This window comes from Oryx dammah, unplaced genomic scaffold (genome assembly GCF_014754425.2).
Source record: "Oryx dammah isolate SB20612 unplaced genomic scaffold, SCBI_Odam_1.1 HiC_scaffold_21, whole genome shotgun sequence".
NCBI classification, from domain to species: domain Eukaryota; kingdom Metazoa; phylum Chordata; class Mammalia; order Artiodactyla; family Bovidae; genus Oryx; species Oryx dammah.
Window position 1 is genome coordinate 19,882,130 of NW_024070205.1, and position 24,694 is coordinate 19,906,823.

The window sequence follows — 24,694 nt, forward strand, 5'->3', positions numbered from 1 at the left end:
CTGATCTTACAGAAATTTTGATTTCCAAGGTTTCTTATGGGGCCCAGGAATCTACATTTTATAAATAGTGCCTCAGAAGATTCTTATGCAGATGCTCTATGAACCATACCTTGAAAAATACCATAGCAGCGTATCCATATTTAGTTACCTAGCTTAAAAGACTGGGAACCGAGTACTCATAATACTGTAAGATAGTGGTAGTTATTGTACTTTGCCAGTGACATATAAAGAGGTTTCATAGCAGACTGAAGGACTCTGCTGATATTTCAGGTCATAACTCAGTCACATTTTTCCAAACTGTTTGTGGGGAGGACTCTATTGTAGCCCTTAAACAGTTCTATAGGGTGTCATTATAAACTTTGTGAGTATATGGGCAAGAGAAATCAAAAATACTAATTTTAATATTGCATTAAGAAGGGTACTTTGCCTTCTTCTTACATGATTATTATCACATACCTGGTATGGTCATCTCTCAGAAATAACATCATGTGGTAGAGGTCTTAAAATGGAGCAAGGGAGAAAATTTAGAAAACTTCATAGCTTTTCAACTTAGGTCTTTAGTAGGACTTCACTGGGTTTAAAACATTGCAGACTATTCTAAAATACTCATTCATGGTTATGAATAATGAATTTGAAAGTATAAGTGTATTCCTAAAATTAATTTTCATGACAGATGATCCACTGTTTTGGATGATGTGAGCCATATTAAGCTCCACTTGCATCCTCTGGGAGAGTTGATAATATTACTTACATGTAATGGTGGCCATTTCTAAAATGACTTCCAGAACTTTCTTTTTTTTTTTTCCCAGAACTTTCTGTTACTTTATTGCAGACCTAGGAGTAGAAATTTAATGGAAAGTACTAAAGAGAAGGCTATCTTGGGTTGGGTGACTGAGTTAAGATTCATCTCTAAGTTGTAGGAGAACTTAGTCCAGGCAAGCACACATGCAAGAAAGAATTCCACGACATCCAAAGAGTAGGTGGCAATCAATACACGTGTCTGTCAAAGTGAGTTGAGAGCCATACCCCTCTCTTGAGTCTCCCCTGGCAGCCCTTGAGTCTCAATGCAGTCTTCGGAACACAGCTTGAAAACTGCTTGTTATAGAGGAAAAATAATGGCCTTGCAGCCAGCTGACCTGAGTTTGTCTTCTAATTCTGACATTATTAAATGAGCTTGGGCATTTTAACCTTTCTTTGTCCAGTTCGTCTGTGAAGTAAGTTGTGTAATAACACCTACTTCATATTCTTGTGAGGTTTAAATGTGATACATGTCTTATCAGCACCACAGTAAGTCTTTAGGATGAGGAGAGGTACAAGAGAATGAGGCAAAAATTAGAACTAGGGATAAGATAGAGTCTCAGCTTTGGAATAACTATTAAAGCCAGCTGTTAGAACTGGATGCTAAATTATCAAAAATTTCTTAAATCTTTTCTGATGAAGAATAAGATTTATCTCGTAACTGAGGCTGAGCCTGTAGTTGTGTGAATCACATGGTCTGAGATGAAGATTAAGAGGCTTAGAGGGATGAATGACCCGAGGCAGATCCTTGTCACATTTTTTTAGGCCCATCTATAGTCATAATTGTGGTAGATATAACTAATTTATTATATACTTTATTATCACCTGAGACTTCACACAATGCTGAAAAAAGCAATTAGAGAAAAGTTGAATGTGTGTAAATTTACACGCATTCATATGTGCTAGAGTCACAATTCAAACCTAGATTTGGAGTGCCTTGTAGTAGGTTTACTGTGTGGTTTTATTGTTTAGTATCATGGTTAACAGCTAGGGTCCCACAGTCAGAATACCTGAGTTCAAATCACCTGAGTTCAAATCCTAACTCTGCCTCTACTAGTTGTGTGTTCTTGGGTAAGATTCTTAACCTTTCTCTGTCTCAATTTCCTCATCTGTAAAATAGAAGGAATATTAAGTCCATATGTCATAAGACTGAAGTTCCCAGGTTGGAATAGAGGTTGGGTAAGGTCCTACTGCTCTCCCAGCCCGTTTGATTCTTGAGAGTAGCTTTCCTTTGTTCTGTCTCCTCTCAGCTGGTTGTGACAAAATGCATAGGAAACTGTTGTTGAAGTGTGCCTTTGTAACAGAAGTTAATTGTGTGTGGGCTCAGAGTTAACCCTTACAGGTTTTTCGTTTTGATTCTTTTCCTCACAGAAGCTATTACATTACATTTTATTACTCATTTTAAAAATTTATTAACATCAATCATTTTATAGAAAAGTGCTGAAAATAGTATTCACCTATGCAGCCAGATCTAAAATATATTAACATGGGAAAGATGTCCTGTGCTCTTGGATTGGAAGAATTAATATTGTTAAAATGGCCATACTACCCAAAGCAGTCTACAAAATGTAATGTGATTCCTTATCAAATTACTCATGGTATTTTTCACAGAAATAGAACAAATAATCCTAAACTTTATATGGAACCATAAAAGACCCAGAATTGCCAAAGCAATTCTATGGAAAAAGAACAAAGGAGAAGGCACAACTCTCTCAGACTTCAGGCAATACTACAAAGCTACAGCAACCAAAATGGCATGATATTAGCACAAAAACAGACATACATGGATCAGTGGAACAGAATAGAGAGCCCCAAATTAAACCCCCACCCCTGTGATCAGTCTTCAACAGAGGAGACCAAAAATATACAATGGGAAAAAGACAGTCTCTTCTGCAGGTGATGTTGGAAAAGTTGGACAGCCACAGGTAAATCTATGAAGTTGAAACATACTCTCATACCATACAGAAAAGTAAGTTCAAAATGTCCTAAAGACTTAAACATTGAAACCATAAAACTCCTAGAAGAGAACATACGCAAAACATCTGACATAAATCATACCAATATTTTTTTAGGTCTGTCTCCCAAGGCAATAGAAATAAAAACAAATGGGACCTAATTAAACTTAAAAGCTTTTCCATAGCAAAAGAAGCCATAAACAAAGAGACAAGCTACAGACTGGGAAAAATATTTGCAAATGATGCAAGTCTTAATTTCCAAAATATACAAACAGCTGATACAATTCAACAACAACAAAAAACAAACCCGATTGAAAAATGGGCAATTTTCATATAATAGTAGGATACAAATTCTGTTCAAGTTTTTATAAACTAGGAGACACTGAAACATATACAGGGATATAAAACAGTTGCAAAATTTTCATGAACTAAAGATATTGAAGTCATACACTATAAATCTTAATCATGTTGAATTGGTTCATGGTGCTTCTACTTTTCTGTATAGTCATTTTGATAATTTTTGAGAGTTTTATATTGAAGCTCCAAATAAAAATCTTAATTTATCTACTTTAAAAATAGTGGAACTATTTGTAATTTTGTTCTGTATTTTCCAACTCTCCTGTAATTGTGAAAAGAGAAAAAGAAAAATGGGCAGAAGATCTAAATAGACATTTCTCAAAGAAGACATATAAATGACCAATAGGCACATGAAAAAGATGTTCAGCGTCACTAATTAGAGGAATACAGATCAAGACTATAATACAATGAGGTACCACCTTCAACAAGTCAGAATGGCCAAGATTTAAAAATCTATAGATGGAATTTCGCTGGTGCGCAGTGGATAAGAATCTGTCTGCCAGTACAGGGGACATGGGTTTGATCCCTGGTCTGGGAAGATTCCACATGTGGAGGAGGAACTTAAGACCACATGCCACAAGTACTGAGCCTGCACTCTAGAGCCCACAAGCCACAACTCCCGAGCCCACTTGGTATAACTGCTGAAGCCTGCATACCCTAGAGCCTGTACTCCACCAGAGAAAGCCACCACGATAAGAAGCCTACACATCACAAGGAAGAGTAGCCCCCACACTCTGCAACTATAGAAAGCCCAGCCCACAAAGCAACAAAGACCCAGTACAGCTGAAAAAGCAACACTTCTTAGAAAAAAAGTCTACAAATAGCAAATGCTAGAGAGGGTGTGGAGAAAAGGGAACCCTCCTACACTGTTGTTGGAAATGTAAGTTAATGCAGCTGCTACAGAAAACAGTATGGAGTTTCCTCAAAAAAGCTAAAAATAGAATTACCAGATGACCTAACAGTCCTACTCCAGACAAAACTATAATTCAGAAAGATAGGGGATTCCCTGGTGGGTCAGTGATTGGGATTCTTTGCTTTCACTGCTGAGGCCCTGGGTTTAATCCGATGGGGGAACATCCTGCAAGGTTCTTGGCATGGCAAAAACAAAAAGATACATGTACCTCTGTTCATAGTGCCAAGACTGTTCACAGTAGCCAAGACATAGAAACAATGTAAATGTCCATGGATAGAAGATGACATGTAGAATCTAAAATATGACTCTAATGAACTTACAGAACTGAAGACTCAGAATGGATTGCGGTTGCCAACAGGGGAGGGAAGGTAGGGAGAGGCGTGGAGTGGGAGTTTGGGGTTAGCAGATACAAAGTATTATATACAGAATGGATAAGCAACAAGGTCCCTGTGTAGCACAGGGAATGCTAATCATAAAGTATACTAACATTTTGCCACATATACCTCATTTTTAAAAAAAAGCTTAACAGATGACAGTTGAAACTCATTCTTGTTCTCATCCTCTTCCTATCCTTTCCTCCACAGAAGCAAACATGTATCTTTTCTGATCGTGTGTTTAATTTTTATGTACATTTAAACAATGTACATTGCAATAAAAAAGTTGAACACTTTCAACATTTTATTACTCAGTAACAGTTGTATATAAACTGTGTTATGCATCAATTTGTAAAATTACAGCTTCAAATTTTGTTTGTTCCAGGCTGCTAAACTTGGTTTTATTACTGCAGTGCAGAGATCATTCTATGTACCAAACAATGAACACCTGCCAGGTTGTCAAAGCATTACCATTGGTACATTGAGATGGAGCAGAAAGGGTGCACCTTAAAAGACAGAGCCAGGGGACATCCATGGTGGTCCAATGGCTAAGACTCTGAACTCCCAAAGCAAAGAGCCCAGGTTCAATCCCTGGTCAGATCCTGCATGTCACAACTAAGAGTTCACATGCTGCAACTAAGACCCAGTGCAGCCAAATAAATATATAAAAGGAAGAGCCAGGGCATCCACAACAGAAGAAGCAGTGAGGCAAATCTGTGTCCCTCTTCAGGGAAGTCCTGGGATATTGAAATTAAGGAAGGCATCCCTTAGCCTACTCCCTGTTATATTCTCCATAGACAGTAAAACCGTATTACTTGAACCTGATTTGAGCCCTCATGGAGACAGTTGAAGGAAAACAGTAAGTTTTGCTGCAGATTTCAGGATCACAGGGAAGCAAAGATACCTACCAATGATAAGGCTAAGTTTTATTTAAGTGGGAAAATGAATCATTGTAATCTCTATAAATGGGGCACTGAAAACCAATATTTCACAATTGAACTTGTAAGGGATTCACTAAAAGCAAACATCTTCTGTGCTAAATGAAGCATGTAGGTCTTCATCAGTTTTTTCTTTCAAGATACCATCAAAGATGGGTGGTGGTGGTGGTGGTGGTGGTGGTTGTTTTTGAGATGCTCATGGATGGTTTTTCCTGAAGCTGCAAAAAGTTTTCAACATGTCTATTTTCCATCAGAATGAGGTGCTACCTCAGTTCTGTTATGCAGTCCAGAGGTTTCTAATGCACCCATTTCCTGGTATGGGTTAGACACAGTTCAAAAAGTTGACCTGCCTCTGGAATCTGCCTCCAGGTCTCCCAGATACCCCACCATGTAATTTCTTCTGAAGATACATCAGGAACTTCTGTATATCACTTCTTCCTTGTAGCCTTAAGGGAATACTGGTTCAGCTATGAACAGCAGTGTGTGTCAAAGGGTCTGAGTGAAATGGGCTACAGAAATGATGTGTGCCTTGTGATAAGAAAGGCATATATTGAGCACTTGTAAGATTATAGATATATCTCTGGTGTTCCTTTGCAGATTGCTTATTGACTGCAACCTAGTTTCCAAGTAATGTTTTTTTTTTAAGCATTCATTTAGGTTTACATGAAATAAAGTTTATTGAGGATATCTTACATGCAATAAGATGCACAGATTTTAAGCTTGATAACAAATGTAACCACCACCTCAGTAAAAATATAGAACACTTTCATTACCCCAAAAGGTTTTCTCATGCCCTTTTTCCAGTCAGTAGTCCTTACCCTCAGAACCACTTCTCTCTTTTCCATCACTGTAGACCATTGGCCATTCTAGAACTTCATATAAATGGGGTCATTTGGCGTATAATCTTGTGTGTGGCTTTTTTCCCTCATCACATTTTTCAGATTCATCCACCGTATGTATCAGTAGTTGGTTCATTTTTTTTTCCATTTGTTTAATTATTTTTGAATCACTCTATAGTATTTATAGGCTTCTCAGGTGGCCCAGTGGTAAAGAATCTGCCTGCCAATATAGGAGACACACGAGACTCAGGTTTGATTCCTGGATTGAGAAGAACCCCTGAAGTAGGAAATGGCAACCTACTCCAGTATTCTTGCCTGGAAAATTCTTTGGACCGTGGAACCTGGTGGGCTACAGTCCATGGGGTTGCAAAGAGTTGGACATGACTGAGTGCGTGCACACACACACACACACACCCCACACACATGTAGTAGTTTATGCTTCTTAAATTGTATATAAAGGCTTTAATATTGTATATTTATGAATTTTTGATACATAACTTGTTAATTGCTGTATATAATATTACATTTAAAGAATATGCCACAATTAAAAAAATCTAGTTCCTTATTTATACACATTTAAGATTTTCTCAATTTTTCTTCATTTTTTTAAACAATGCTGCAAAACACCATTGGGCACTTGAGGAAAAGTTTCTCTAAGGTACATGTCTAAAAGCAGAATTGCTGATTTGTAGAATGTGTGTGTCAACTCGGTATTCCGTATTGCCCTCCCAAGTTGTAACAGGTGGCCTCATTGTCAATACAGATCTGCTGCTGCTAAATCTCTTCAGTCGTGTCCGACTCTGTGCGACCCCATAGACAGCAGCCCACCAGGGTCCCCCATCCCTGGGATTCTCCAGGCAAGAACACTGGAGTGGGTTGCCATTTCCTTCTCCAATGCATGAAAGTGAAAAGTGAAAGTGAAGTCACTCAGTTGTGTCCAACTCTTAGCGACCCCATGGACTGCAGCCCACCAGGCTCCTCCGTCCATGGAATTTTCCAGGCAAGAGTACTGGAGTGGGGTGCCATTGCCTTCTCCACAATACAGGTCTGGGTATCTCCAAATCCTCACCAACACTTGGTATTACATTTTTTTTTCCAATCTGATGGTTGTGAAATGGTATCTCATCATTAATTTTTACATTTCCTTGCCTACATTTCTTACCAATTCATTAGATTTTTAAAGTCCTCTTTTTATTTAACTGCTTGTTCATCTCTTTTGCCCACTTAAAATACAAAATAGCAGTATTTGTCTCTTAACTGATCTAGGGTAGTTTTTATGTATTCTAGATACTAATCCATTGATGATTATATGTGTTGCTGATAGTTTTCTAGTCAGTGAATTTATCTTTTAACCTTGATTTTGATGATTTGTATATGATTTGATTTTTTAATGTCATCACATTTGTTCCCCTCATGGCTTGTATGTCTTTTATATCTTGCTTAAGAAAACCTTGAGGTTATAATGGTATCCCCCACTTTCTTCTGAAAATTTCAAAGTTTTACACTTTACATTTAGGTGTCTAATCTGCAATTGATTTTTGTGGAGGTAGAAATCTAGTTTTTTTCCCATTTGAAAATCAGTTGTCCCCAAACTGTTTATTCACTAATCCATTCTTTCTCTTTGTCACTCAGTTTCCTTTACTTAAGTATGGACATATTTCTTGGCTCTCCATTCTGTGTTATTATGTTTGTTCTAACACCAGTGCCCTATTGTTTTTAGTATCTTGATATATCTGGTAAAGATTTCCCTCTTTCAGAATTCTTTTTTCTTCCTTCAGAATTAGCTTGACTCTTAATTCTTCACTACTTTTCGTGAATTTTAGGGTCAGCTCATTCATTCCATAAGAATCATATAACAATAAAAAAATGGTCTGAAGGTTTTGTTTCAAATTGCAATGAATTTACAGATTATTTTGGAGGGAATTGGCATTCGGTTCACTTGCTCAGTTGTGTCTAGACGGACCTTTGTTGGTAAAGTAATGTCTCTGGTTTTTAACATGTTGTTTAGGTTTGTCATAGATTTTCTTCTAAGGAGCAAGTGTCTTTTAATTTCATGGCTGCAACCACCATCTGCAGTGATTTTGGAGCCCATAAAGATAAAGTCAGCCATTGTTTCTACTGTTTCCCCATCTATTTGCCATGAAGTGATGGGACCAGATTGAATGTAGAGCTTTAAGCCAACTTTTTCATTCTTCCTCTCTCACTTTCATCAAGAGGCTCTTTAGTTCCTCTTTGCTTTCTGCCATAAGGGTGGTGTCATTTGCATATCTGAGGTTATTGATATTTCTCCTGCCAATCTTGATTCCAGCTTGTGTTTCATCCAGTCCAGCATTTCTCATGATATACTCTACATATAAGTTAAATAAGCAGGATAACAACATACAGCCTTGATGTACTCCTTTCCCAATTTGGAACCAGTCTGTTGTTCCATGTCCAGTTCTAATTGTTGCTTCTTAGCCTGCATACAGACTTCTCAGAAGGCAGGTCAGGTGGTCTGGTGTTCCCAGCTCTTTAAGAATTTTCCACAGTTTGTTGTGATCCACACAGTCAAAGGCTTTGGTGTAGTCAATAAAACAAAAGTAGATATTTTTCTGGAACTCTCTTGCTTTTTCGATGATGATCCAGTGGATGTTGGCAATTTGATCTCTGGTTCTTCTGCCTTTTCTAAATCCAGCTTGAACATCTGGACGTTCACAGTTCATGTACTGTTGAAGCCTGGCTTGGAGATTTTTGAGCATTACTTTGCTAGTGTATGAGATGAGTGCAATTACATTAAATGGCCTTGAATCTTACTGTCTGTACACGCAGTTTATTTCTCTACTTAGGCCCTTTTTATGTTCTTCAGTAAAGTTTTAATACTTTTCTCCCTAAAAGTTCTTTTTAAAAAAAAATAGTTTTATTGAGGTATAATTTACATACCATAAACTTCATCCCATTCCAAAGTCCTTGCATATGTGTTGTAGATTTATTACTAGGTACCTTTTAGTTTTTATTATGAGGTCCATGCATGCGCGCTTAGTTGCTTCAGTCATGTCCAACTCTTTGCAGTCCTGTGGACTGTAGCCCACCAGACTCCTCTGTCACTGGATTTTCTATTTATTTTTAAAGTTTTGCCTCATCTGCTGTATTCACCTGACCTCTTGCCAACTGACTACCACTTCTTCAAGCATCTCGAAAACTTTTTGCAAGGAAAACACTTCCACAACCAACAGAATGCAGAAAATGCTTTCCAAGAGTTTGTCAAATCATGAAGCATAGATTTTCACGCTACAGGAATAAACAAACTTATTTCTCGTTAGCAAAAATGTGTTGATTGTAATAGTTTCTATTTTGATTAATTAAGATGTATTCAAGCCTAGTTATAATGATTTAAAATTCAAAAACCCAAATCACAATTATGTTTGCACCAACTGAATATAAGATATGATTGAGTTTCTATTGCTTATTAGTTAACTCTGATTTTGATTCCTTTTGTATACAGCTTTTAATAATTTATATATATTCTTCTTTGATCAGTAGTCCATGGGGTTGCAAAGAGTCAGACATGACTGAGTGACTAACACAGCAACTTCTGTGAGCAGTGTATAGAAGGGCATTGTATAAAGAAATAACTATCTCCATATTTTATAAAAGAATACTGTAAGAAAACTACTCTTAGTGACGAAACTCCAAATGTGTATTTGCTCTTCCTAATACCAAGACAGCCATCTTCATCTGTAGGTCACCCCTGTGCATGTTCCTTGTTAATGATAAATGGAAGTTTCTGGTAGGCAAACTGAGAAATTTATATGGGACAGAAATTGAAGACATAAGGGAAATCTGCAGTGATTAACTCAGCAGTGACTTAAATTTTTACTCTTGGAATTACTTTTTATTTCAGTTTCAAAGGTGTTTCCTTCAAGATTCTGGTCACTTGTTCTTACTTTTAACATCCTTCCAGACACACTAGAATGTATTAGGAGGTTATGTCATCTATACAAGGGTTAATAATCTGAAGCTTTTTTTTTTTCTATTTGTCGTCTAGGATTTGGAATATGAGCCTCATGAAAGCCAGAAAACATTTTTTCTTCATTAGAAAAGTTTCAGAGAGGAAATAGTACTCAAACTAAACAGATTTAGTAAATAAAGCTGAACTAGGCATTTTTCCCATGTATGAATAAAAAAGTCTTTTTAATTCTTCTCGTTTTGTTTTAGTCACTGTATATATGCCTTCTTTCCTGGGTCCACGGGAAGCATGAGCCTGTTGGGACTTGGGACAAGAAGAAACCAAGACATCTTTACAAGGAAATCCAGATACTAACAGAAAGTGCCCCAAAGTCTGAAGAGATAGAACTCAAACATGACCGACAGAGGACTTAGGGATCCTCCAGAGGGTAAGAGTCGTTTGTACAGCACAAAGTTTGTGCTGTAGGAAACTAGGGCTGTGCTAAGAGAGAAAGTCTCTGTGATTAAAACTGAAGTTTGGAAGTAAAAAAGAAGTTAGTTGCTTGATTGATTATGATTCTTATTCTCTGATATTTACTGAATTTTACCATCATACCAGACCCTAATTATGAAGAAGATCAAGTTTTAGACACTCCTGTAGTATTAGGAAAATACATCTTAAAAAAAGATGGTAGATCTTTAGAGTTGTATTTTTAAAAGTCAAGTTAGCTGTGATATGCTATATATTTAGAGCAGGATCTTTCAATTATAAGGAAAGATGAAATTTAAATTCTTCATCCTGCCTAAGTGTATATATAGGAAATATAGGCAAAATATTAAATAGGTTTTTTGGAAGAGAAGGGCATATTTAAATATTTTATTAAGGATATTTTTCAATATATAAAAATAGCACAGTATAATGAAGTCACATGTACTCAACATCTAACTTCAACTTTTACCTACATAATGCTACTCTTGTTACCTGCTTTGAAATATTTAAGTGCAAATCCAAGACATGATATAATTTTGTTAGTACTTTAGTTTATATCTCTTAAAGCTACATTAAAAAAAAAGAACCAAAATAGCTCTGTCACATATAAAAATAAATTGTTATTCCACACTATTCATATATACAGCCAGTATTCACATTTTCCAATTGTCTCATAAACTCTCTTTCTTCACAGTTGGGTTTCTAATTTTTTTTTCTTTACATTTGGGTCACAGATTGCATTTCATTGATATATCTTTTCGGTTGCTTTTTTTTTAACTTTATTATGGAAAATTCAAACATATATAAAGTAGAGAGATGAAATGAATTCCATGACCCAGCTTCATCTGCTGTCAACATATGGCTAACACTGTTTCATTTATACTCTCTTACTTCTCCTTATACCCGTATCATTGTATTGAAGCAAAATCTAGATATCATATTATTTTAGCCAAAATACTTGAACACTTACCTCTAAATGGTAAATTAAAACATTACCCCCATTCCTTTATCATACCTAGAAGATGAACCAATAATTCCTTAGTCTCATTAAATAGCTGGTGTTCAGATTTTCCTGATTATCTCGTTAATGCTTCTTTAAAAGTTGGTTTGTGGGACACTGGATCTATAATGTGGTCCACACATTGTTGATGTGTCTCAAGTATCTCAATCAATAGGTCATCCCTCCTTTTTTTAATCTTTTCTTGTCATTTATTTTTATTTCTTGCTGTTACTAAAGAAACTGAGTCTTTTGTCTCTTAGAATTTCAATCATTTTGAGTTTTTCTGATTACATTCCTGAGGCATAATTTAATGTAATCCTCTTTTCCTGTGTTTCTTGGAAACTGGTAATTAGCTCTAGAAGCTTGATCAGATTCTGCTTCAGTTTGGCAAGAATACCTCATAGGTAGTATAGTGTACTTCCTGTTGCATTGAATTCAGGAAGTTAGAAATGTCTGATTTTCCTTCTTAAGATTCATCAGTGGGTTCAGGAGTTGGCAGCCAGGTTCATTCATTATAAAATTCCTCTTCAGTCTTTCGAATAATGGTTTCAGTTGCTATTGATGATTATTGCCTAGATCTGTTGTTTCATTAGGGGAGAGGATGTATTTAATATTACCAAAAGTTGGCTTGCCATTCAAAATAGTTTTCAATTAATATTATTTGTTAGATTAGCATGATAATAAATTTGGGTAATCAGTCACCTTTAGTGAAAGTCAAGAGAAGTAATGTTTAGGAAGAGTACCTCTTCAGCCATAAAAATCTATATAAATATTTTCATTAATCAGGGACCTTGTTGAAATAAAAAATATAGGGAAATTTTTAAAATTATAAATTTTTGTCTCAATAGACCCTCAAAAGGATTTGGAAAATGATCCATCACTAAATACTCAGGAGACTACAGTCACTACAAGTACCACTGAAGAAGCTCAGACCCCAGACCCTGCCCCTGGGCTTAACAAAGACCACCAAGAGGTAGAAACAATTGGCCCAGGAAGTACAGATACAGATGCTCAATCAGAAAATCCAGACGAAACAGATTATGGGAAATATGTAAAGGTTACAGAAGGTGAGAACAGCCAGAGTTTTCAGGGTGGAGAACAAGGCCATCAACTCCCTTCAGAGAGTCTGAGTGAAGACCCTATAGATCCAGAACCCAAGTGTTCTCCAAGTGACAAGGTAGGAAGAACAGACGTACATGTAGCGGGCAGCTCTGCAGCCTTCCCTGAGCACGTCAGTGATGGAGCCGGAGCATCTCAGGAGCCACCAGTCGTTGACCCTCAGGATGCCCAGAGCCCTGGCCATTCCAGTGCAGAGCTGGAGAGCCAGCACACACTGAGGAAGCGACTGCTGGCACCAGGTGAGAGAAGGCCTGAGCCTGTCCTGTTGTGTACTGTTCTGTCCTGGGAACACAGCGTAGGTGGGGCCCTTCTTTTCAGAGAGCTTCTCTTTACTTCATAGGATTAAGGCCTTTGCATCTTGCCCAAGGTCACAAAGAGATATGACTATATTGAGATGAAATGAGGTTTCTCTTCTCCTAAGACTTCCCTGGTGGCTCAGAAGGTAAAGGCTCTGCCTGCAATGTAAGAGACCCAGGTTCGATCCCTGGGTTGGGAAGATCCCCTGGAGAAGGGAATGGCAACCCACTCCAGTATTCTTGCCTGGAGAATCTCATGGACAGAGGAGCCTAGCAGGCTACAGTCTATGAGGTTGCAGAGTCAGACACGACTGAGCAACTAATGCTTTCGCTTTCAAGCTAGCTTATTCTGCTCACTACATAAGATGCTTCCCACTTATACATAAGCTGCATTTTTTAAGTTTCCATTTATTTACTGTATGTATGATTTTTAAAATTTTTTACAGGTATGACTTAAAAAATTTACCCCTGGCCTTTTATTTCTTATAAGCATATTTTCGCTTTCACTTTTTAAAATCTTTTACTTTGGGGGAAACTAAATGCTACATGAATCAAGAGATAGGTATATTTAAAAACCAGCATCAGTGATATAGTACCCTTGAAGTGAAGTATTAGTTACTCCAGTCTGTGTCTAATTCTTTGTGACCCCATGGACTGTAACCCGCCAGGCTTCTCTGTCCATGGGATTCTCCAGACAAGAATACTGGAGTGGGTAGCCATTCCCTCCTCTAAAAGTTCTTCCCGACCCAGGGATTGAACCTGGGTCTCCAGCATTGCAGGAAAATTTTTTACCATCTGAACCAGTACCTTTAACTCAGGCACATTTCAATTTTATGGGACTTTGAGCAAATTAGTTATTTCTCTATACCTGATTGTCTCCACTTGTATATTAAGGAGAACAGCATGCTGTCTTTCCTCACAAAGAATAGTTGCAGTGTGCTAAATCTTTAACTGGAACTCAAGAGATACGGATTCTAGTTGCAGCCCTACCACTTCCTAACTTGGGTGACTTTAAGCAAATCTCCCAACTTCCTGGTACTTCAGTTTCCTATTTGTAGAAATGAAGAAGTTGAACAAGATGATATCCAGCTAGTTTCTTCCAGCTTTTACCTTCTGTGATATTATGAAGTTGGATTGTGTGGATTTGTGTTTTATAAGTACTCTGAAAGCTCAGCCTGAAATGCCTATTTGCCAAAGCAAAGGAATATAAAATGTAAGACATTGTTTTTGTTGGACTTGACTGTGGGCTAGAATTCCATGTTTCAGTGTAAGTCAATGACTGATCTCAAATATGCATTTTATTAGTTTACTATTAACTTGAGTGAAGACAAGGGCTATGTCTCACTCATTGTGTTTCTGTGGCTCTTGGCACAGAGAAGTGACTTTATGAATATTTGTTAAATGAGCAAATGATAGGATTTGTGGACCAATATGTGCCATCAGAATTTCAGTGGTATGTAGGTTCACTGAGTAGGGGAAGAAAACATCGGTTTAAAAATGCAGTTTAATGTGTGAGAAGCAGCTTAATATAATGATAAAGGACAGAAATGGTATGGACCTACTGAAGCAGAAGATATTAAGAAGAGGTGGCAAGAATACACAGAAAAACTGTACAAAAAAGATCTTCATGACCCAGATAATCATGATGGTGTGATCACTCACCTAGAGCCAGACATCCTAGAATGTGAAGTCAAGTGGGCCTTAGAAAGCATCCCTGTGAACAAAGCTAGTGGAAGTGATGGAATTCCAGTTGAGCTATTTCAAATCCTGAAAGATGATGCTGTGAAAGTGCTGCACTCAATATGCCAGCAAATTTGGAAAACTCAGCAGTGGCCACAGGACTGGAAAAGGTCAGTTTTCATTCCAGTCCCAAAGAAAGGCAATGCCAAAGAATGCTCAAATTATCGCACAATTGCACTCATCTCACATGCTAGTAAAGTAATACTCAAAAGCCTCTCCAAGCCAGGCTTCAGCAATACATGAACCGTGAACTTCCAGATGTTCAAGCTGGTTTTAGAAAAGAGAGGAACCAGAGATCAAATAGCCAACATCTGCTGGGTCATGGAAAAAGCAAGAGAGTTCCAGAAAAACATCTATTTCTGCTTTCTTGACTATGCCAAAGCCTTTGACTATGTGAATCACAATAAACTGTGGAAAATTCTGAAAGAGATGGGAATACCAGACCACCTGACCTGCCTCTTGAGAAACCTATATGCAGGTCAGGAAGCAACAGTTAGAACTGGACATGGAACAACAGACTGGTTCTAAGTACGTCAAGGCTGTATATTGTCACCCTGCTTATTTAACTTCTATGCAGAGTACATCATGAGAAATGCTGGGCAGGAAGAAGCACAAGCTGGAATCAAGATTGCCGGGAGAAATATCAATAACCTCAGATATGCAGATGACACCACCCTTATGGCAGAAAGTGAAGAGGAACTAAAGAGCCTCTTGATGAAAGTGAAAGAGGAGAGTGAAAAAGTGGTCTTAACGCTCAACATTCAGAAAACGAAGGTCATGGCATCTGGTCCCATCACTTCATGGGAAATAGATGGGGAAACAGTGTCAGACTTTATTTGGGGGGGCTCCAAAATCACTGCGGATGGTGACTGCAGCCATGAAATTAAAAGACGCTTACTCCTTGGAAGAAAAGTTATGACCAACCTAGATAGCATATTGAAAAGCGGAGACATTACTTTGCCAACAAAGGTCTGTCTAGTCATGGCTATGGTTTTTCCAGTGGTCATGTATGGATGTGAGAGTTGGACTGTGAAGAAAGCTGAGCACCGAAGAATTCATGCTTTTGAAGTGTGGTGTTGGAGAAGACTCTTGAGAGTCCCTTGGACTGCAAGGAGATCCAACCAGTGCATTCTGAAGGAGACCAGCCCTGGGTGTTCTTTGGAAGGAATGATGCTAAAGCTGAAATTCCAGTACTTTGGCTACCTCATGCGAAGAGTTGACTCATTGGAAAAGACTCTGATGCTAGGAGGGATTGGGGGCAGGAGGAGAAGGGGCCGACAGAGGATGATGAGATGGCTGGATGGCATCACTGACTCGATGGATGTGAGTCTGAGTGAACTCTGCGAGTTGGTGATGGACAGGGAGGCCTGGCGTGCTGCGATTCATGGGGTCGCAAAGAATTGAACTGACTGAGGAGATAAGAAACCTCTTTCTAATCTCAGTATGGCCTTGGGCAAAGCCCTTGACCCCTCTGGACCTTTTGTCACAGTAGGTAAGGTAGGAGGCTAGAGTAGGTGATCACTACAGATCCTTTCAGTCCTTAAATTCTGTGACATGATATTTTAAAAACCCATATTTTGGTGTGATCTAAGTAAATGAACTATTCTTTATAGGTAAAGATGACTCTACTTCTTTATGTTAATAGAGTATGCTATTTGAGTTATTTCTCTAGTAAGGATTATGGGCAGTACTCAGCTGTCATTGTTATATGAGGTACCTGGCTGGGGTCAGGCACACGTTTTGACTCTAGAGGGACTTAGCTCAGAGTCTACAAAATACTGCCTCCTTTTCACCAACACATTTTAAGAGTGATATCACACCTCATACCTGCATTTTTATATAGTTCATAAATTTTCTTAACCTTGCCGTCCTTGTTTCATATACCTCACTCACTAAGTTTCAGGCTTGCTTTTTTGTAAGCTGTTTTGCAAAGAAAGCTATTAGTGTATAGTAATCTCTTCTGTCTTTAAACTTAGTGTCTATTATTTGCATATTTGGGAGTTGAGGATCCTTCTGAAATATAAATACTGAAATTAGAGCATCATTGCCCTGTGATGTTGAGTCTTGTGTATAGCTAACGTTTCTTAAATTCCTTCTTAGTTCTGTACATTTTGTCAAATCACATTTTAGATAGGTTTGGCTGCAATCTTGTTTCTTTGTCCTTGATGTAAGGGCTAGTGAAGAATTGTGGATGTAACAACAGTATCCTTAAGTGATTTCACAGCATTTTATTTTATTCTTCTAAGTAGAATGAAGTAGAATAGTGAGCCTTAAGTAAAAGACAGCAAAAATAATTAGCTTTATACAAAACAAACTTTTATGAAGTGAGGCATCCTCAGTCAAATTCTTTGGTTTGATAAGTATAAAGGAACGCACACTCACATACTGTACTGTCTAATAGTTATGTTTTGTTTTGTTTTCCAGAGGCTGAGAGACATCAACAAGAAACACAAGAATTGGAAGAAAACAAAGAGAAGAATGCACAGGATACCATAAGAAGGACTGATAAAAAGGATTTTTTGAGCCATGGTGAGAACAAAAGTGGTCTTACTGCAGTAATTCACATTCAGAAATCTGCAGAGAAATACCCAGAAAACTAGCAGATTTAACAGCTTTAGCATTGTTTTAATATATATATTTTTTAATGTTTGATAGTAATATAAGAACAGAGCAATTGAGTTTTAGGGATTTTTCCTTTAGGTGTGTTAGCCAATATTTTGCCATCCTTAACAAAATGGGAATCTCCAATGGAGGAAGGTCTTTTCATAAACATTTTTTTGATCGAAGTAAACCTGATTTACAATGTAGTGCTAATTTCAGGTGGGCAATAAAGTGATTAGTTATTTATATGTATATTTTTTCAGATTATTTTCCATTATAGTCTATTAAAAAATATTCAATATAGCTTCCTATTAAAGCTGCCTTTTCAGTGAGAAAGAAAGTATTAACTTTTGAAGTGGTATTTTTACATTTTGACCATTTAGGAAAAAATGGCCTGTAGGTAGTAGATACTTCTGAGAAGGTATTAATAGAAGAATATGCTGATGGTTCATTTCTAAATCACATCATTAGATATAGCAAAATATATATAAAATAGATTTTACCTTTTAACAAAGATATTGTATCTTTAAATAATTTAAGAAATTAAAAAGTATTTCCGGTAGATTTCAACAGCTAAAAATTATAAGGATTTAGGCAAAAGAAACACACCACAGTCAGTAAAATTTGACAGTGTATCTGCCTCTTTTTAGTTTGCCACAGGCTTTATTTCTGACTCATTCTCTCTAATTTTGTCTTTTATTTTCTCTTTCTCTGACAGGCTCCATCTTTCTTTGCATCGTGGTTCTTACCATAGTTTTGCTAAGTTCTGTTAATAGCTACTATTCGTCTCCAGCCCAGCAAGTCCCCAAAAATCCAGCTTTGGAGGCTTTCTTGGTTCATTTTAGCCAACTGAAGGATAAATTTCCAGGCCAGAGTTCCTTTCTGTGGCAGAGAGGACGAAAATTTCTCCAGAAGCACCTCAACTCTTCACACCCCAGTGAGCCAGCCACCATCATATTCACAGCAGCCCGAGAAGGAAGAGAGACCCTGAAGTGCCTCAGCCACCATGTCGCGGATGCCTACACATCTGCCCAGAAGGTCTCTGCCATTCGGATTGATGGAGCTGGGAAAACCCTGCAGGACAGTGATAAGGTCAAGCAGTCAGTTGACATGGAGCTGAGCTCTGGATTTGAGAAGGGCCAGAAGGCAGCTGTGGTCCATCGCTTTGAATCCCTTCCTGCAGGCTCCACCTTGATTTTCTATAAGTATTGTGACCATGAGAACGCTGTCTTTAAAGATGTGGCCCTGGTCCTGACCGTCCTACTGGAGGAGGAAACGTTAGAAGCAAGCGTCAGCCCGAGGGAGACCGAAGAGAAAGTGCGGGATTTACTCTGGGTGAGGTTTACCAACTCTCACACTCCCAGCTCCTTCAACCACATGGATTCAGACAAACTGAGTGGGCTGTGGAGCCGTATTTCCCACCTGGTGCTGCCCGTCCAGCCAGTGAGGAGCATAGAAGAGCGGGGCTGCTTTGCATAAGCTAAGCACAGAGGTGGTTTTGGTCAGCACGGGGTTATTAAAAAGGTAGTTGAAAAGCCTTTTTATGTGGAAGGAGGTTGATGAATGTGAGGAAATGCCTGGAAAGCACAAACAAGCTTATTTTAGAAAAGAAATTTTCATTTTTACTTTCTGTAAAATCTTTCTAATCTAAGCTTGGCAAAGCTAAAAGTTGACCTGACTTTCTTTCCTTGCCTTTCAAGTGAATCTGGTATATATATACAACTGAGGAATTTTTTCCAATCCAGAAATAGAGCAACAGAATGATTAAATGGGAAGATAATCTTCTCACAGTAACTACAGAGTGATTTTTGTTTTCTTGAGACTCTAAGGAGCCTTTTGGATAGTATTTGGACTCAGATTAAAGTAATTACAGTTACAAAGCAGTTAAAATTTTTTAAAATTTTCTATTACATATTAAATATTTTAAAAATTCATTTTAATAATGTAGTTATAGGACTACATCTTATGCTTTTTTGCACTTTTGAATAGTATGAAAAAAGAAATAAGAATTCAAATACTTATTTACCTAAATACTATATGTAAGGCAGTATGTTTCTCTTCTGTTAATGAACTCTAAGGGAAAAGCAACCTGTGCTCAAGAAATGTTCTTAAAAATTGGAAACGATGGAGGAACTGTTTATAATCATTGCAAATGAATAAATTGCAACTGGCTGTATCTTTGCTTCAATTTTCTGATATAGAGCAGTGATTTCCAAGCTGTCTACTGGCCCCTCTCCCGTTTGTATTAAAGAAGTTCTGCTTTTGCCCATTTTACATATTGGGATCCTACATAAGATTTAATTGGAATAAAGAGTTCTGCTGATAAGTTTGAAAATCACTGATTAAGGGAAAAGACAGCTTAGAAGATAGGAAATGGGTAGGAAGAAGTGAATTAAAACTCATGAGTAGGTAGAAGATGAAATACAAGTTTATCATAGAGACATGCTATTTATGAAGAATATAAAGACCTACAGATGAATAGCACAATGTGTAAACTTGTATTTACTAGCATATTTCTATGCGTTTGTTAATTTCTGTTACTCAGCATTTCTGTGTCTCCTGATGAAATTCTGTAGTTGTCTAAGATGAGGTTGAATGTTTTATGCAGAACTGATTTTAATAACCAGTTGAATAGTAGGTTTTTATATGGGTACATTGGCATAACTTTACCATACTCTTATTGTACAGTGATGGAACATTATATGATGCTGCAGCTCATTTCTTGACCTTCTAGTTAGAAGTGCCAGTAGGTTAACAATTAGAAAAATGCAGGAGATATTATACTTAGTGAGAGGAAGTAGAAATGGTAGGTAGATTCTAAGAGGTTTTAACAGCTAGTATTAATCGTTGGATCATGTTCTGTGATTGTAAGAAAGCTCTAGAACAGTGTTTACGGAGACAGTGATTATTGATTTGCATTTCAACCCCTAAAGCAGAAACTTTAAAATGATCTTGGCCTAGTGAAGGCTCTCACCCGCTACTTGGCATACCGAGGAGCTATCACCATGAACCTAGACTATTTCAGCTAGGTTTTGACCTCTAAAGTCAAGTGTCGAAAAGATGGAAGGACTTTCAAAAACAGTAAGAAGATATAGGGGTCTTTATTGATGCCTATAGAGAAATAATAAAGCTATGGGAGGAAGAATCTATTTGAAAGTGTTTGTCACAGGAAGAACGTATAAATCTGTTCTACCCAAGACCTGACACCGTGCTCAGTTGAGTGTCGGGCCACATAGCTAAGAAACTGTTTTCACTGGGGCCTTTGTGAAGGACTCTTCTGCTAGATTTGAGGCGAGACCTTCCTGAACAAATAGTTAAAACATAGTGTATATAAGATCAATATCAATCCAGTATAAAATCAATAGAAATGGAAAGAAAATCTATATACCATATTCAGTTTTTTTCCAATATTTCTAGATCTCAGATGCTAGCATTACATCACACAAAACCTGTGGTGCCTTGTAGAACTGCTGCCTGCTGACCTGTGCTACCTCGGATCTATAAAGAACCAGTGTGGAATATGCACGTGTCATCAGTGACTCAGATCACAGACAAGGATTGTTTCTTCATTCAGTTGAATATGGTGTTTCCTCATTTCCTTAGAAAAACATTTCCAAATGTCACTTTTTTTTTTTTAACTCTGGTCTTCGTTAAAAACAGCTTCCCTGGTAGCTCAGCTGGTAAGAATCCACCTGCAATGCGGGAGACCTGGGTTTGATCCCTGGGTTGGGAAGATCTGGAGAAGGGAATGGCTACCCACTCCAATATTCTGGCCTGGAGAATTCCATGGATTGTATCGTCCATGGGGTCGCAAAGAGTCAGACATGACAGAGTGACTTTGATTTCACTCACTTCGTTAAAACAGTCTCCTTCAGTGTGGAAGTGCAGTCAGCTGAAACTGTCGTCAGTTTTCTGTCCACTATTTCAAAAATCATTTTTAAAAGAAGCAGTATGTTAGCTCTGGGTCTTCTCACGAATAAAATGATTTATTCTTAAAGCATAAAACTTCATATTTTTTAAATGTACAAATCTATTATATAATGTACTCAAATTAATTTCTATTCAGTTTTTTTTTTTACATTTTTCAAGTTTCCAAATTTTCTTTTATGTTCATCTTTCATTACTGTAATAGATAGTTTGTCTGAGTTAGAACAATGACTTGTGTGTATACGATAACCGTGCATGATACCCAAGCATCACCGTTTAATTATTATCACAGAACAATTCTCATTATGTTATACATTAATGTAAGTCACTTCTTTGAGTGATACCAGAGTTCTGGAAGCAACTGGCAGAACTATAGACCGTCTCTAGACTTAAGTGTCTTTCCCCATGGGGTAAATTTTGAGTTTCCCAGTTCCCAAGGGTTAGCAGTGAAGTTCTAGGGGATTCATAAAACCAAAGGTAGCAATGCTGTTGTTTCTATTTCTAATTTTTAAATCAATTAGGTAATTTATATTTCATCTGAAACCTGCCAAGCGTATGTGGTGAGTAAGGTACAGCAGGCCTGTGACCCACCATCCTCCAGGTAAAGACCCAGGTAAACAGTGTTAGCTGCTGAGGTGGTTTTGTCCCTTTCACAGTTTTTAATTGTTTGATTTATATAAGAAGCATAAGGAGCACTGATGTTAAAAATACAACGAATTCAGCATGTGAAAGTGGTAATTCAGCAAGGTGGTCTTCACTGGGACTGTGTTTGCATACATCTGACCAGTTTTTAATGCAGCATAATCAGTGTCTAGTACTTTAAAACCTAAGCAGAAGATATAATCATTATATCTGATTATCATTTAATGGGAATAAAGCTTATATCAATATACAGTTTACTGATAGAGAAGGACTTTCAAATAGGAACCTGACACCTTATTTTTATCATCTGGAAATAAAAAATAATTGTAAGACATCTTTATAAAGCCTTCAATATATCATTTTATAAAAGCAGTTTTTAATCTATTTGTCATGTTGAATATGTAGGTAAATACTAATCTTCATTTTAATATTTTGTCAATCTGAGCATAATATATTTCACTTTGAAATTTATTTATTGAAAAGTCATAGTGGTTCTGTTTTCTGTTTGTGTTTTTCCAAAATTAAAGTACCTTGGACACTATATCATTGGTCAGTGGGACTGTTGATATTTGTCTTTATATGTGTATTATGATTATTATTAATGATTACAAATACTATAATCCATAGAACTATGATGAAATGATTATGTAAAATATGTCTAAGGGTTCTATGAGTTTATGAAATACTGAGGCTTGCAAGTCACATGGGAAGTCTTGTTTTGAATAATACGTTTACAAAGAAGGTATTACCAGTTCTACAAAGAACAAACTAAAAATATCTGTGTAAAACAGTTTTTCCAGATGACTTTAAAATACCCCTTATTCCTATTATGTTAAGTTTTGGGCCTTAGGCTGGAAAGTAGCTGATGATGTGGGGCCTACATTTGCCTGATTCAGAGACCGGACTATTGAAACTCATTTCCAAAATACTGCCCTATCAGATCTGTATATGGCAATGTTCCTCGACTGGTTTTAAAAATTTACTAACTAGTTAAGAGCACTAGCCTTGTCTAAACGGCCTGAGAACACAGCCGGTATGCCCTAATCTGTAAATAATTGGTAAAGATACAAATAATTTAGTCTTCAATGCCTTTCCTTCCAGGGTTGCATGCTCTGTTTACTTCAGTTTGTTTTGATGGCTTTAAAAATCCATAGATTGGTTCCTATACTGAGAAATGATCTCCCACTTTTCCTTATTGAGGCTCATAAACTAAATTTATCCTTGGCTAAGAGCAGTCACCTGAACCAGAAAGAACATTTTGGACTTGGGAAGCAGCGGGCTGAGTAGGCAGGAAGATGTGACTCTTGGCACCCCCGCCCCAAGCAGTCAGAACCTTCTTCCTGTGCCCACACTGGCCTCTGCCTTCTCAGCCCAAAGCTCCAGGCAGTTGTTTCTGGTTGGTCAGATTACAGGAGATTAAAATCTGTTTGTCATCCCTGTCATAAAAGAAGCACACATTGACCTTCAAACAACTGCATTTTGCTTTTTTTCTACTTAAACATAAATGGCCCATATTAATGTCAAAATTCTGGATATTCCCCTTCTTCCTTATGTAACCATGATTGTGTTTGCATTTGTTTCTCATAGATGTTGATGAATGTGCCTTATTCAAATTAGTTATGTGGTTTTACCAAAAATAAATCTCCTTAATTTTTCTCTGTTGACTGATTCTTGATTCTGTTTCTCAAAATAGCAAGTTTATAGAAATGAGTATATTGTCATTGATGATGGGAAGGGAAACCGCCCTCATTTGGTAGTACGTTCAAGAGCCAAAGAATCCTGTGAATGTCAGGTGGCACTTGGCCATCAGTTACTGGCCTTGTTGGGCATACTACGTGTGCTCTTTTTACTTAAGGCTTTCTTGAGTAGGAGAGAAACAGGACTTGGCTTATTACGTAGAGCTCCAGGAATGGCTCCTAACCTTGGTGTGCTGATTGGGAATTGTGTTACTCTTAAGGCCAGACATCTTTCAGTGTGTTGGGGTTGGATGAACTGAGTTTTGAAAATCTGAGATTTATTCTTGCAGTTCAGAATAATAGAAACTCTTGGGAATTAGCATGTCTTAAAATAAGAGCTTTCCATGAAAGGGCTAAAGTCAAAGGATAAGTTGAGCCTAAAGGTAGAGAACATTCAGTTCTCCAAATGCCACAGTGGGTTTGCAGCAACATGATTTTTTTTATTCTTATTCATAAACTCACCACTAGAGGATGTTAATATACTTCTCCAAATACATTGGAACAGACTGGGGCCTCAGTACTGTGAAAATTGTTTAATAAGGAAAAGAGGTGCTATGAATTATTTGGTTACTGTAGAAATTATAATTTTAAATAGTATGCTATAAAAATGATGTCTGAAGTTGCATTCTGGATCATGGTATATTTGATACAGAAGCTATAATGATTCTTTGCTTGCCCAAACTTTAATCAGGCTCCTGAATATCTTCCTAGGCCTATCTGTGTACTTCAGAAAATAAAGTTTTCACAAGAATCCCAGTTTAACTAGGACCCTCCACCCTCAATATCTAACCTGTTTCCTCATCCTTCAGCATCCTTAGTCAGTGGTCCACAACCTTTTTTGACACTAGGAACTGATTTCATGGAAGACAATTTTTCCACAGACAATGGGTGGGGACATGGTTTGGGGATGGCTCAAGTACACTACATTTATTGTGCACTTTCTTTCTAGTCTAATGCCACCACTGACCTGACAGGAGGTACGGGTCTGCAGCCTGGAGGTTGGGGACCCCTGCCCTAGGTGATGTCTTATCACTCTGGCCTGGCT

The 24,694-nt window shown here is 37.5% G+C and overlaps 1 protein-coding gene across 3 annotated transcripts in view; it reads left to right on the forward strand.

The window, feature by feature from the left end:
- Window positions 1-23,577, forward strand: part of LOC120880512 (torsin-1A-interacting protein 2-like) — a 45,362-nt gene extending 21,785 nt beyond the window's left edge. For all 3 annotated transcript variants that reach the window (XM_040263880.1, XM_040263878.1, XM_040263879.1), the window contains exons 2-5: window positions 10,369-10,547; window positions 12,437-12,946; window positions 17,168-17,272; window positions 18,063-23,577. In XM_040263880.1, coding sequence (XP_040119814.1) covers window positions 10,514-10,547; window positions 12,437-12,946; window positions 17,168-17,272; window positions 18,063-18,823 — 1,410 coding nt within the window. In that variant the 5' untranslated portion in view covers window positions 10,369-10,513 and the 3' untranslated portion in view covers window positions 18,824-23,577. The remainder of the gene's footprint in view (window positions 1-10,368; window positions 10,548-12,436; window positions 12,947-17,167; window positions 17,273-18,062) is intronic.
- Window positions 23,578-24,694: the final 1,117 nt, after the last annotated feature.